The sequence below is a fragment of the Atractosteus spatula genome, chromosome 13 (assembly GCF_055471065.1).
Source record: "Atractosteus spatula isolate fAtrSpa1 chromosome 13, fAtrSpa1.hap1, whole genome shotgun sequence".
NCBI classification, from domain to species: Eukaryota; Metazoa; Chordata; class Actinopteri; order Semionotiformes; family Lepisosteidae; genus Atractosteus; species Atractosteus spatula.
The window spans coordinates 31064220-31078505 of record NC_142718.1 but is presented as its reverse complement, the minus strand read 5'-3'; the positions used below and the strand labels follow the sequence as shown (position 1 = coordinate 31078505).

Sequence of the window (14286 nt, the reverse complement as noted above, 5' to 3'; positions counted from 1 at the left end):
AGTGTCTTTAAAAAAAGAAAAAAAATGTATTAGTTTGTGATGCCACCCTCCAAGACCTCTGGCCTGCATAATACACTCAGGTGAGAAGTACATTTGAAGAACACAGGTTTGCTCTTTTACTCCAGTGTACTCCTTATTTAACAGGCATTTTAGCAGGCGATGTGTACAGTTGCAATTTTTCAAAAGGCAAATTGCTGTGTGGCTTAAAAATGTTTTTTTTACTGCATCTGCTTAAACCATTTTTAATTTCTTAATTTACTGTCTTTAACTTTTAAAACACAAAAACTTGCATGCTAGTGCTGTTCTACCCTTCTTGTTTGGTGTATATTACCTTTTATCATCGTGTTGACTACTGTTATCAATTGTGAATTTCTGACATAATGCATAAGCCTTTATAGATCTTTTTAAAAACAGTAACTGACACTTTGAGTGTGAGGGTCAGTATGGAATTTTCTTTTGCACAAAAATAGACAACAGCCCTCGCTGGCATTTCTATGTACATTCACATCAGTTCTGTATGAGTGGGTGCTATTTAAGCCATCATTTTAATTAGGCATTGTTCTCTATTGGTTTATGTGGTTAAGTAAACCAAACACAAATAAATGCTTCTTTATTATATATAATGTGTAACCCATGTAATTATATCTTAACCTAAAATATGGTTCACAAAATGTTTTTGAAGTTTGCCATAATTCTTTGTGAAGAATGTTGCCAATGTTGTTGATAGTTATCTTATGTTACAGTTAATTTCAAAATTATTAAAGGGACGTGTATATAATGGGTTTCATAGAGTTATTGTTCTTTTAGATGAACCTGAATGTGCATAGTGTTTACAAACTACATTCTATTTCTGAAAATATGCAATTTAGGTCAGTTTCTTTGTGTTTCTTTGGATATCAATGCTGTGTAAAATGAAGACCAACTGAAAAGAAATAAATAATTACATACGTTATTCTTCTGTTATGGTAATATCAAAAAGTATTTTTTGTTTTATTGTTCTGACTTTTATGACGGCTTGTAATTGCTACCTGTTTTTGTTGAAATAGGCGAGTTTGATTTGGGGATTGGCCACCCAGGAATTGTAGAGTAGTGTGGGATGGTGACATTTGTCATGACAACAGGTGGCAGATTGAACTGGAAAGGAGGATTTGAAAAACTTCCCTCTAGGAACAGATGATTGCTTATTATGGTTTAATGAGTTTTTCCCTCAAAAAAGGAGAAAAGGGTGTTGGCAATGCTGTGCAGATAGTCTGTAATGCTTCATTGTCTTTTGTACAGTCAGGTTCATTGGGGGTAAGACAGATCTGTTGTTAATCTCTTCAACTTGCTGCTAAAGACTGGTTCCAGATTCTTGCTGTGGGACTTTGCCGTCTTGTGAATTAATCTTGTGCCCATTGTGAGGGTGTCATACCGCTCTCGGAAGTACACAGGAAAACTTTATTGGCAGTTATTCTAGCGAGAGAATTTCCCACTGGAGGAATGTCCAAGGGTCTGAAGTCTTTGTGTATTGACAAAAAGCTTTTGCATTAATTACAACTGCCAAAGTGTTTCATCACAAAAACCTGAGCTTGTTAATATTTACTGGCAAGACACTATTGCTCGTGGAGATCTGACATACACACAGAAGTGTACACACTCACCCTCATACTAGGTTAGTTTTTTTTACTTTTTTTGCTTTCATTAGTTAAAATTCAATATTTAGGTTTTTTAAATATTTTTATATTTAAAGTTTTTTAGCTTAACCTGGATATTTTAGTAGATCTTCCAGTATGTGCAGACACCTTTCTTCTTGTTTTTCAAAACTTAACTCAGACCCGATTCTGTTTTAGATTGATACTTGGTAGCAGGATAGGAATGGACCTGGTGTTTTTGGCAGATTTAAGCTTAAGCTAGGTGATTTTAGAAGGTGTAAAATTGACCAGTAAGAGTCTACAAAAAATGTTTTTTTGTCGTTATGCTTTTGCCCAAGGAGTTAATAACTGTGAGCTCTTGCTTCTGTAGCAGGTTTGTGAATTTTTGTTTTGGAATTTTAAGCATCTGTTTGTCACACAAGCTGATCTTCACACAAGGTTATTATCCTTTTTGCTTGAAAGTGAACGGTGACCAGGAAACTGCAAAGTATATGAAAGGCTTTTCTTTTGAGCAATACACACTCAAGTGCTCAAATAGCTTAAGAAACGGTATGACTTCCGTTGTCAGAATCAAAAATTAATATAATCTGTAATTGAAAAAGAAATGCCAGTTTGACTCATGCCATTAAAACGGATCATTTGCAACCAAAACTGTACATTGTGTTGTTCATATTTTTCAAATGAAACAATGCCAATACGTCAGCACTGTAATTTCAGTTTCTTTGAGGAATAAGGGTGGTCTGTTGATAAAAGATTTTTTTTTTGTGAAGCAAAAGGTTAGTAATGATTGTATCATCTTATTTAGGCAAAAGGAAGATCGGGAATAACAGCCAACAGTCAAATGCAGAATTAATCTAAGGACACAAGGGAAACCTCTTTACACAAAGTGTTGTTGGGGTTGAGAACAAGCTATCCAGTTGTTGTTGAAGCCGATACCTTGTCTTCTTTCAAAAAAACAGTTGGATAGATCCTCGGATCGATTAAATACTAGCCACCACTACTTACAAAGGCGGCTGATATACAGTATACCTTCTGGTTGGAAATGCAGTATTGTGTATGCGTGTTAAACAAATACAGTACAGGTAAATTATTGTTGGAAGTTCCTCAGGTGCTGTTTTACAAAGCTTTAAAATAGTGGTGTATGAATTATAGTCCTATACGTTGCCTGTATTTGATAAATATTTAATCGATGATGAATAATCTCTCTGTATGCGGTCTTCTCTTCAGCCAACTATCTACCTTTTGAAGTATCATAAAATAATGTGACACTTTGTCATTTTCTGTTTTTATGTGATAAAATTAGAAAGTGTATTGTGCTCAGGACACCGCAGACATTTCAGCTAAGGTTTGAAGTAGGTGACCAAAAGCAACAGTAAGCTTATAATTTGTCTGTACTTCTCCCTTACGTCACAGGTTTTTCCAATGCCTTTCACTGGCTGTTACTGTAACCTGTAATAAAACACTGAAAAGGGTGAAACAGCTGTGCAATTCTTGTTGTTCCCTCATTGTTTTACTTGTATTTCATGTTCTTGTGACTTGCGTGTGGCTGCATAAGCACCCCTTCTGTTTAGGTTTTTCATACAGCAGGATAAGATAGGGCAAATTCTGAGGCTGCATGTTCCCATGGTTACTGCAGTCTGGCTTTGGTGCTGACCTTCTCTGTTGTCATGGTCAAATCTTTTGACCTTTTTGGGTCAGCCATTGCTCTTGATGCATTAAACCTTGTCCTGGATTCAGCCTGTTGTACATTCATGCTTGTACAGTACGGTTCCCTTGTTTTCAACCAAAAAATGCAGATAATATAGAATAGTCTTTTTAATTTAAAAGCTTAAAATTAAGCTTTTAAAAAATGTCTTTCTTGTAGACACCTGGCTGTATAAAAGTATTCTTACAAAATACAAGGAATTTCCAGAGAGAAGATAGGCTTCTGAGTCCTCTTTAGATGTTGAGCCCTGAGTAAACACTTGGATTTCAATATCTTGTTTACGAAAGCACGGCAAGCACTGGAATTCACAGGAAACCTTCATGGCATGTGGCACAGTGTACCCTTAACAGAAAGACAAATATTGTCTGTGAGTGGGCAGGACAGAAGCAGTTCATCCTACTGTATCTACTCCCCGATCTGAAGAAAGAAGTGCTTTAATGATGTGTAGCAAGCCATGAATTCTGCCAGTGTAAATATGTACAATTTCCAGTCTGTGTAGTTTTTTAGCTATGGATAAATATTTTTAATGTGCATAAATGCAGCCAAAATGTTTAAAGGAGTTTTTCTAGAGAACCCTAGTAGAGACAGTGTTCCTATTTTGGGTGATAGGCCAGTAGCTACAGAGGCTAAAGGAGAATGTCATGTGGTTGAGGTTCCTGGGGCTCCTCTTCCTGTGTTCTAAACAGGTCTCAGTGCAAGTGAGCCTCTTTCGCTGACATTGTTAATTTTTTTGTCAGTTTCTCATATTTGAAAAACCATTTTAGAAAAATGAAAAAGCGCTTTAGCTTCAGTCTGTCAATGTTATTTCTGTATCAGCAATTTGGAATATTGAACAAATTATAGCATGGCTGCGAATTGTGCCAACATTCCCATGTGTATAGTCCATGGGGAAAAATAAAAGTAAAAGAATATTTGGTTTCTTATCCAAATGGCTTGGCAGCAGGAAATGTACTATCAGTTTCCATTGCAGTCAAATCAGCTTGAATAAAAACTTTATATTTAAAAATGAAATGTAAAAGGCTGTCCGGATTAAACTGGTTATGAAATAATCGCAAAACGTTAGTCGAGCAGGAAAACGTTTGGTAAGGCAATGAATTTAGAATGAAATATGGTTTTTCCAAAACGACTTAGGAGTTTGAAATTTGAGTTCTTTAGAACCCTGAAACCACAGACAAATGTAAAAAACAAATACTACAGTAGCTCTATGTGGGCCACGTAGAGGGCTTAAATGGTATTTTGTCCATCTCGGGTAATTGGTTTCATAAACCCTGATCTTGAATTCTGACTTCATGAAGTCTAGAAAAATGCAGGGAAATGTCTGGAACTTGTGGAGGTGTCATACTGCCAGAATCTGTTCCTGTTTTCTAGCATTCTTTCTTTGTTAGAAAGAGGCTGTAAAACAGTGGATGGCTTTGTTTCTCCGCACAAAAAAACTTTTCTGTTTTTCATTATACTAAGCAGCCAAGCCTCGTTTCCCTCTGGCTGTGCACCAGTACTTAATAACAGTTCATGGCAGTGAAGCCTTGTGGCTCTTCTCTCATGGACGAATAATAGGTTTGCTGCAGAGGCTGGCTCCATAGATAATAAAGAAAAAGATGCCGATCCAAGGAGCTGTGCACAGCACTTAAAATGGCTGAAATCAGATTAACATTAATGTGAGCCACCGGGTTTCTGGTTTTCATTTGTTTTAAGTTGCCTCATTTGGTTACCGTGAAGCCCAGTCAAAACCGGAAGGAAAATTAGTAGCTTATTACTTTTCCAAATCTTTGTAGGTGGGGTGGTGGTAAATCTTTGGGGAGAGAAGGATAGCTGGGATCGAGATCATACTGGCTGCCTCCATTTCCATTTTTTCAAAATATTTTTTTTATTTTTATGCTACAGCACTCTCTGCCTTTTCCATTACAACCTCCCAGGTCCCATATGGATCCAGCGGCAGGGTTCAGTAATTGAACTGGGTTGGAGAAGTAAAGTACTGAGGAATGGGTTTGTTAGAAGAAACATTGATTGCTTGTAATGGAAGTCTTTTTAAGAACTGCTTTACAGGCTGCATTAGGCTTACAATCCCCCTAGCTTTCATTCTTTTATTTTTTTTCTTTCCATTATTTCTTGTTTTAAGATCAGAAAGGGAGCTATTCTACTTTGGTGCAATACACAGTTTCTTCATTCGAGATTTTGATAAAAGACTGCACAGCAACATTTGTTACTAGTATCCTGAGATTTGTTTGGCATTGTATTTTTAACAAGCCATTTACTGTGATATTCTTTTCTCGTTAAGTAAAATAAATCTTTTTTTTCCTCTCCTTTCTATAATGTTTTTGAAACCATGAAGGTTATTTGTCATCATTTTAGATGTACAAACATTCTGGGAAACCTTTCTGAGATATATCATAAAACCATTTTGCTGTCATGACTAAGACCTTCATTTATTAACTGACATCAACAAGAGCAAAAATAATCATAGATTCAATTCATAATATTTCCATGGAGTTTAAGATTCCACCAAACACACTTTTGGATCACCTTTTACTGGGTCAGGAGCAGTTGAGGTGAGGAGCATAGTAAGCTCAACACAATTTATGGAATTAGGAATAACTGTACGTATATACTATACCACACTTTAAATTATTAAAGACACTAACCCCTTTGAGATAAAAGATGGATATTAAGAGATTTTAGCTGTAAAGAGAACAGATTAAACCTAGGGATGGAGCTAGGGGAGTGGCTTATGGGATCTATAGTTATCTAAACATTTGCATCAGGTGCCCCCATGACCACCTCAGAGCAAAGGTCAAATGCTTTTATAATTATCCTGTGTTAATTCAAAAGCAGCAAATAATGACACACAGCCTGTACTTTGGGTCTGCTAATATCCCCCTCTAGCGTTCTGCAAGTGGGCCCTGAACGGTGTCATCATAATCTCATAATGTGTTGCGTGACAGCAATGGTAAAGTGATATTGAAGCATTCGTAGTCAGAGTGAAAAACTTTAGTTAAGGGTTTACAATGAATTCCTTCAAAAAGGGTGTGAGTAACCAGTTCATCCACCAGTAACGAGTATCCCATTACACCCTAATAGGAAACAACATGAATTTGTTACGATTTCCCAACAACAGGAGAATCCTATGGCTTCCAGCTGAACTGATGGCTATTTCTGAGATTGCTCGTCTTTTGTGTGCACGTGAAATGATTAGCAAGTGATATTTTGTCATTGCTATGTACCCAGGGGAACGTGATTAAGGTACTACTTTTGTAACACAACTGCTGAAAGAGAGAACCCCTTCTGGAATGTGAGATGAGTAACAGCTGGCTATAAACCTGGGATCCAGGATCTCGCAAACAGGAATTTTAAGTAACCACCTTTGTCAGTGGGGTTTTTTTTCAACGTCAACGTGGAAATAGTAAAGCATAAGCTAAAAATACATAGTTCCACAAAAAGATGTATTTTCAGTAAACATGTATTTCTTTTTTAAGCTGCAGTTGAAAACCAAAAAACAGTACCACACCCTTTTTCTGAAACACTGGTGATTGTACAGTATGAACCTTGTCGGGCCAAGGTCAGTATTTCAGTCGCAGTAGCCCTTTGGAAAAGTGTATTGTATAAAGTACAGCATTACATACCTTAATTGCATTTTAGTTCTGAGGAATGACTTTCCGGGTTCTGCATCTCTATATAAATTAAAACATGGGTTTTTCTTTTAGATGGGTGGAAGATGGACCAACAGAGAGACAATCCGACACAGTCCGCTGAGTCTGGACAGCAGAGGACAAGGATAGGTGAGGACCACTGTTACTCATCAAACACTAAGGCTCTCTGAGCAACCAAGAGAAAAAATAAGTGTCTTGTATGAAGAACATTTTATGGAGCACAAATAACATTTTAAGTGGGGGTAAAAACACACTTTGTGAATTTAATATCAGCCAGTGAACTCTGAAAGTCTTTCAGTGTCTCTGTTGGTCTCATCCCTAACCTCTTTTCACAATTGTATTTACTTAAAATGATTTAGATTTGCCACAACATCTAAAGCAGGTTTGAATATTTATGCAATCATGACTTTTCTATTTTTCTTTCATGTTATGTTTATTTCTTTCGTATTTGGTTTTGGTGAAGTAGATTGTGTATGTAAAATATATACATTTATGCTTCCAAGTGTTGTGACGGCAACGGTCAAAATGACCACGTGCAAAACCTCTCCGAGGGCCTGAACTTTTGCAAGACACTGAAGGTATACGTGTTTGTTTTTAGTTTATTGTGTCTTCAGATTTTTATATTTACAACTACCTGTTGAAAAGGCTTTGGGATTCACAGTGTTCCCAAATCATTACTTGAAAAAAAATTTAAGAAAGTGTTACCACCTTTGTTGCACAAAACATTTTAAAGAATGAAACAGGACCATATATCATACATCAAGTTCAAATTTCAACTGAGTGGACTTCATCAGTTTGTCATGCATCATGTTGGTTTTATAGGTTTTGTTATACTGTACTTAAAATTATTGATCATTGAAGAAAAAAGAGTAATTCACCTTTATCAGCTATATTTTCCATACTGGAATCAATGTTTTTGTACTTTTGTTTACGGTGCAGAAAATATTGTTCATGCCATTTACCTGCTGTTTTTAGACAAAAAAGTGCTGTGATTTGTGCTATAAAACAAAAATTGCACAGTTTGATGAGAAACTGTGGATGATGTTATACCTGTTACGAAGGCAAAGGAGTGAATGTTTCAGAATTATTTTAAGAGAGTTTTTAAATTCTTTGCCTCAGATGTCCTGCAGAAAATATCTTCAACTGTTAAAGTAACTGTAGATTAAGTAACAAATAATCAATTTATTTGATTAGATTCCTTTTTTTATTCCTAACTTTGCTGCATGTTCCCCTATAGTTATTATTCAGATTTAGTATGATATGTGATCTTGACCACCTATGATAACTGCTTGCAGATGTAAACTGATTGCAAAACGTTTTATGTAGTGTCTACCAGAGAAAATCTGATAAGTGGTCACAGGATGGATTTTTAGGTGTTTTCTGTCCTAATTGTGTTAAATGTGCAAACTGTGGCCTTTTTTTTCAGAAGACAATAAATTTAAATTGTGGTAGTCAGAAATGACAAATGATGTCCTGTTGTATAACTATGGTCACGGTATGCTCCCGAGTTCATAGCCTGGTCTGTGGGCTGTGCCACATTAGATAGACTGTTATTACTGAATACTTGGGGTAGGAATCTAATTAAGTTGTTAGCATTTGGGAATTTATTGCAAAGTTATCTTTTTAATTTAAAAGATTTTATAGATTTTGGGCAGAGTCAGTAGATCTGATTTGCTTCATATTCCAGTATGGGTTTAGAATATTCCAAGGCTGGTGCACATACAGGGCTGTAATGATATTTTTGTGTGTGTTTGCAGATTGTTTTATTTTCACTTTTAAAATGGCTGTATTCACTCGCTTAACTACCATGTATTTGTTTAGTGAGCAGAGTTAATTAAAGAAGTAAGAGCACATAATTACAACGATAGGGAAGGATAAAATTAATGTTTTTGAATAGTGCTTTGTGAAATACAGCAGTGTAACCTAGGGAAATATGTTTTTTTAAAATAGTAGTAGTGTGTGTCAAGAGAAGATACCTGTGAAAATCAGTTATGAAAACAGATATTTGAAATTCTTTCATACAGTTTTTTAATGGTTGTCCCGTGTACTAACGAACTACTGTACATCAGCTACCAACAGCTATGTTAATGGAATCATCTTTCTTTCATTCTTCACCAATGCTAAAGGCCAGCTGTGTTCATTTTAGAAGTAGATTTTGACAAGACTTACTAGTGATTCACAAAACAGGTCAAACACTGGCCTTTACTGAAAGCCAGTTATGTTAGTTAAAAATCTAGTATTGCCTGGCATCCTAAATATTCAAGTCTAAATGTCTTCCATCTGTTGATGTTTATAGCCAGAATAATTTTTGAAGGAGATTTTGTGGAAACTACCTTGCAGCACAGATGAGCTTGTGTAGTGTACTGTAGCTGCTTAAATATGCAGGGAGCCAAAATGTCAGAGACAATCTGATCTGAAAGAAAAATGCTTTTGAATATATTCATGATTCCAGAGATGCTGAGTTAATGCAGCTTGTGCTGATATTATCAGGGTGGCAAGATTACATAATACCCTGTTCTTCTTTGTTCCAGTGGGCGAGTTCTACACGCACAGTGCTCAGAGAAGAGGGACTGGTGGTGGAGCTTCCCAGCTCTCCGAGTTGGGTGCTGGCCCCCCTTTTGGCCCAGATGATATGCTGCGAATGAGCTTGGCTAAAGGGGTGTCCATGTCCCTGCCCTCTTCGCCTCTGTTACCCCGGCAGTCTTACATGATACACCCGCGCTCCAGCAAGAGATCTCCAGGTACAGTTCCTCGGCTCTTTCCCTCCAGCTCTTTTAAAATCTGTTTTCACAGTATCTATCCATTCATTCAGTCTCCAAATTCTTTATCCAATTCAGGGTCAGAGGGCAGTCAGAGCCTATCCTGGTAAGCAATGGGCACTAGGCAGGATACACCCTGGACGGGACACCAGTCCATGTCACAGGACACACACAGACACAAACGCACACACACCAGGGCCAAGTTTCCCAATCAACATAAAAACATTCCCAGAGTATAAGAAAGTTCACCTGAAGATTCCTAGAAGCTTCACGAGAGGTGCTTACACACTGTAGTCATTGATGGTCGGTGTTTTATTGTTATTTTGCTTCTTTATGTGATATAAAACATCACATGTCAAAAGACATTCTTTTCTCTGACTTCTGACTACCTAGCTTGGTGAAAGACTTAAATCCATTGACTTCTGATCATGCTGCTGCTTCTGGGATGGCTATGTTAGTTAAGAGACAAACCTGAAATGTTTCAGGATAGAAATAGCAAAAGCTTCATGTTGCTTTGAAAAATGTACAAATAGTGAAAATATAATCATCTGTTCAGTACGGGTATAGCCATATACACAATAAAAGGTTCGGTAACTGTATACCACTACACTACTTTCTTCCCTCTCACTTCAGAAATCATTTTGTGTAGGGATGCAATTCTGTGAAGATTTGAAAGAAATTTATTTTGTTACAAAGAGGCCTCACAGAGATCAGACTGACTGTGATTTTCTCCCTATCTGATCTGCTTATGTTTGTGTACAAGCACCCTTTTATACTTGAAACCATCTTCTCTAAATACCTTAGATGGCTTTGGGAAAAACACTCGTTTGAGGATCAATATATTCAGAGTTAATCTTTTCATCCTTCCTACAGACTTCCGTATCTATAGTAAGATAATGTATCATGATCATTGGCAGATAACATTTCACTGACATTTATTTTGTGATGCTGTGAACACTGCTTCCAACAGCTGTGTTGTCTTGAAAGCCCCTTTCTGAAGAGGTAGCAAAGAGGAGTAAAATCATTAAAATGGTCGCTCTTTCCAGTTGTCAAAACGGACACGTTTTGGGAAAGGGCTTACATAGCATAACAAACCTTCCTTTTTAATCTGTATTTAAGATGTAAGTTTTAGAACCAGACCCGGGGTCAATCCTAAAATTACAATTCCAGCAGCAGTGTAAGTTGAATTTACAATTGCAGGCATATTGCGCTCATTTATAATTACAGCTGTGCTGCGTTTATTTCAGAAGAAACTATTGTAAAAAGCAGCAGCTGCACACATTATGCTAACACTCAAGTCCCTTCCCAGGTGTGGTTGGCTTGGGTGGTCAGTACGCCATGTAGATTTTAGGGCTCGTGAGTCTTTGCACATTTTGACGCAGTGACGCAGCAGAGGAATCTGGAGTGAAGACATCAGCTCAGACCTTTTAAAGGTAGCAGATCATCACTGCAGATACAAAAGAAATGTCAGTGCACGTCTCGCACATAAAGAGTTGAAGAAATCAGCCGCTCCTGCAGTGAGCTGATCTCTCTCACTATAAAAGAGAGCCGGAATGGACAAAGCATGTCCAACTGCCAAAAGAATTTTGAACAATGATCTGTGAGGTCTTGGGTGAGACAAACGAATAACTACTATGAAAATTGACAACCTCTTGGTTATATGACGTACGGTTGCGGGGTCTGACTTTCATTTAGTCCCAGCCTCAAGTCAGACTGGATCTGCCAGTGAATTGTTAGGCCTTAAAAAGAAAATACCAGTATGAAGAGCTTATTACTTTTCTAAGGAGACGGGTGAAGTCTCATAAGTACGGTCAGGGAAAAAACATCAATCCAACGGTTATTGTGTCTGAGAGTCTAAAGGCTAAGGTTTAGTGTAGACTTCAAGCCAAATGGCATCTGCTGCTTACGCTTATATAGCGCTTTTCTGGGCACTCCCCTCAAAGCGTTTTACAGGTAATGGGGACTCCCCTCCACTACCACCAATGTGCAGCATCGACCTGGATGATGCAACAGCAGCCATAGTGCGCCAGAACGCTCACCACACACCAGCCATTTTTGGGAAGGAGAACAGAGTGATGAAGCCAATTCATTAGGTGGGGATTATTAGGAGGCCATGATTGGTAAGGGCCAATGGGAAATTTAGCCAGGACGCCTATTCTTTTCGAGAAATGCCCTGGGATTTTTAATGACCACAGGGAGTCGGGACCTACGTCTCATCCGAAGGACTTGTGTAACTTCGAATGGTTTTTCGATCTCACCTTTGCCATAAAAGTTATTGCGGGGGGGAAACATAAATATGGTAGTTTTGACCCATCTGCAGTACATTAGTCCTGTGCCTCTTTATACTAATTAAGCGAGCAGTAACCTCAGGGATCTCTTTATACTAATTATCAATAGGCACTTCATTCTGAAGCTCCCTAGTCTTTTCCTGACCTCAAATCCTACCCCTCTCTTAAGCCTTAACATTAGTGCTAACCTTTACCTTTATCCTAACCCTAATCTTGTATCGTCATCCCTCATTTGCACTTAATTCACTTTAACTACCTATGTAATAATTTATTTAATACTTGACTAACTTGACTAAGGCAGCAGTGAGGACTGGTGAGTAGGATTCAACTGGAAGGATGAGCTTTCAAATCCCAGCTAGGGCACCTTGTTCTGCCCTTGAGCAAGGTACAGTACTTTATTGATATTGCTTCAGTAAAATGGCCAGCTACTATATATAACTGAGTATAAATGGAAGTCACTTAGGATAAAAGAGTCAGCCAAACAAATTATTAAATGTTACTCTCATAACTTTAGACTTAACAATGACCTTACTAGTAAGTAAAATTCTAAAACTTGCTCCAGGCTTGTGAACGAGACCCCGCCACTGGTCTTGAAATGAACTTAATTAAATTAAAGTTATAAGATAACCTTTAATAAATAAAATAAAAGTTTTATTTTTCCTTCAGTATGTTTAAAAAACACTTAGTAGGAAGTGTCCTATTCTTATAAATTAGAAACAAAGTTTTTAGTGCATACATTTTAATATTGGATCCTTTTCAGTGACCTCTAACAGCACTGCTTTTACAGTGGCTATGAAAAGTATTCACCCCCCTCTTTTTTGTGTTTTTTGTGTTACAATATGAAATCATAATGCGACAGATCTGTTCTTTGTTTTCACTTTGAGATTATTATTGCGATGATCAATGGCAAACATCCCAATTACATTATATTGTACGACAATAAAATGTGAAGAACTCCAGGGCTGGTGGATACTTTGGATAGCCGTTGTATATTGTATATTTTTATTTAAAACCACCAAAAATTAAGAATTCTTTACATTTATATAGTGCTTTTCTGGACACTCCACTCAAAGCTCTTTACAGGTAATAGGGACTCCCCTCCATCACCACCGATGTGCAGCATCCACCTGGATGAGGAGGACAGAGTGATGAAGCCAAATACATAGAGGGGGATTATTAGGAGGCCATGATTGATAAAGGCCAATGGGAAACTTGACCAGGTTGCTGGGGTGTTACCCCTACTCTTTTGAGCAGAGAGAGTTAGGGCCTCGGTTTTACATCTCGTCCAAAGGAAGGCACCTTTTCCCCCCACTTTTTCTGTCAATATAAAGAAGCACAAAACAAATCTGAGTGCTTGTGTCTTCAATTGCACTGAGTCCAGCAGTGTTGATCACCTTGGATGTTTTCTACTGATAATGAATTTATCTATAATACCCTGTAAAAATCAGACTAATTTATACAAGCGAAGACATCACAGAATAGACAGTAAATGCTGGTTGAGCAAGACTGCAGGCTCACACCTAGCAAACACAGACACATTTTCCCATATCTCTCTGAATTGTAATTTGCATAACAATTGGAGGCCTTTAAACCATTAGACTTAACTACGATGGAGTAGATTTGAACACTAAAGTGAGAGTGAATACCTCTGTGGAGGAGGAAGCATTTGTGCAGACAGGGATCTGCAGTAGTTGTTTGAGGTAGGTGTTCCAGTAAGAGGGTGAAAGGTGGAGTACTGGTAAACAAAAGATGTGAAATGGGAGTGTGGGGAAAGGATTGTCTGGGCTGAAAGAGGTGTGGGGATAAAAAGGGAGTGTGGGCTTTTAGTGGAGCTTAATGTAGATAAGAAAAGGAAATTGCTTATCATTTCAAAAAGAAACCCACAACCGGAGAGAGTGAATGGGTTTGGTTTCAAATGCTTGTCTGCTGTTGAAAGAGAATATCATTAGTGGGAGAATTATGTGGATGTAATAAGTATAGCTCTGTGCTTAACAAAAACAACAGAATTTTATTCTGAAAAATGTTTTGGCGGAAATGAAAGGCTGGCTGGCATCCTGCTCCACAAAAAGAAATCTGGAACCACAGTTTCTAAAGTCAGAGTAGAGGGGTGACACTCAAAAGCTGATCCCACTGAAAAGGCAAAGACGGGAATATAACAGATTTTCTGTGTATTTTACTTGTTGCATTCAATAGTTTTCTCTCAAGTTGATGAAATGTTGTTCTGTATTAAATATTTTGGGAAGTGGCCTTTACCCGAGG

The 14286-nt window shown here is 37.6% G+C and overlaps 1 protein-coding gene across 12 annotated transcripts in view; it reads left to right on the top strand.

Annotated features, from left to right (window-relative positions):
* The window catches only part of tanc1a (tetratricopeptide repeat, ankyrin repeat and coiled-coil containing 1a), a 155277-nt gene that overhangs the window by 53372 nt on the left and 87619 nt on the right, over positions 1–14286 (top strand). For 11 of the 12 annotated variants that reach the window (XM_088930220.1, XM_088930217.1, XM_088930215.1 and 8 more), the window contains 2 exons: positions 7035–7109; positions 9512–9721. In XM_088930220.1, the coding sequence (XP_088786346.1) occupies positions 7035–7109; positions 9512–9721 (285 nt within the window). Of the gene's footprint in view, positions 1–7034; positions 7110–7483; positions 7559–9511; positions 9722–14286 lie in introns of those variants that run through there. The other variant, XM_088930228.1, reaches the window with a different exon arrangement.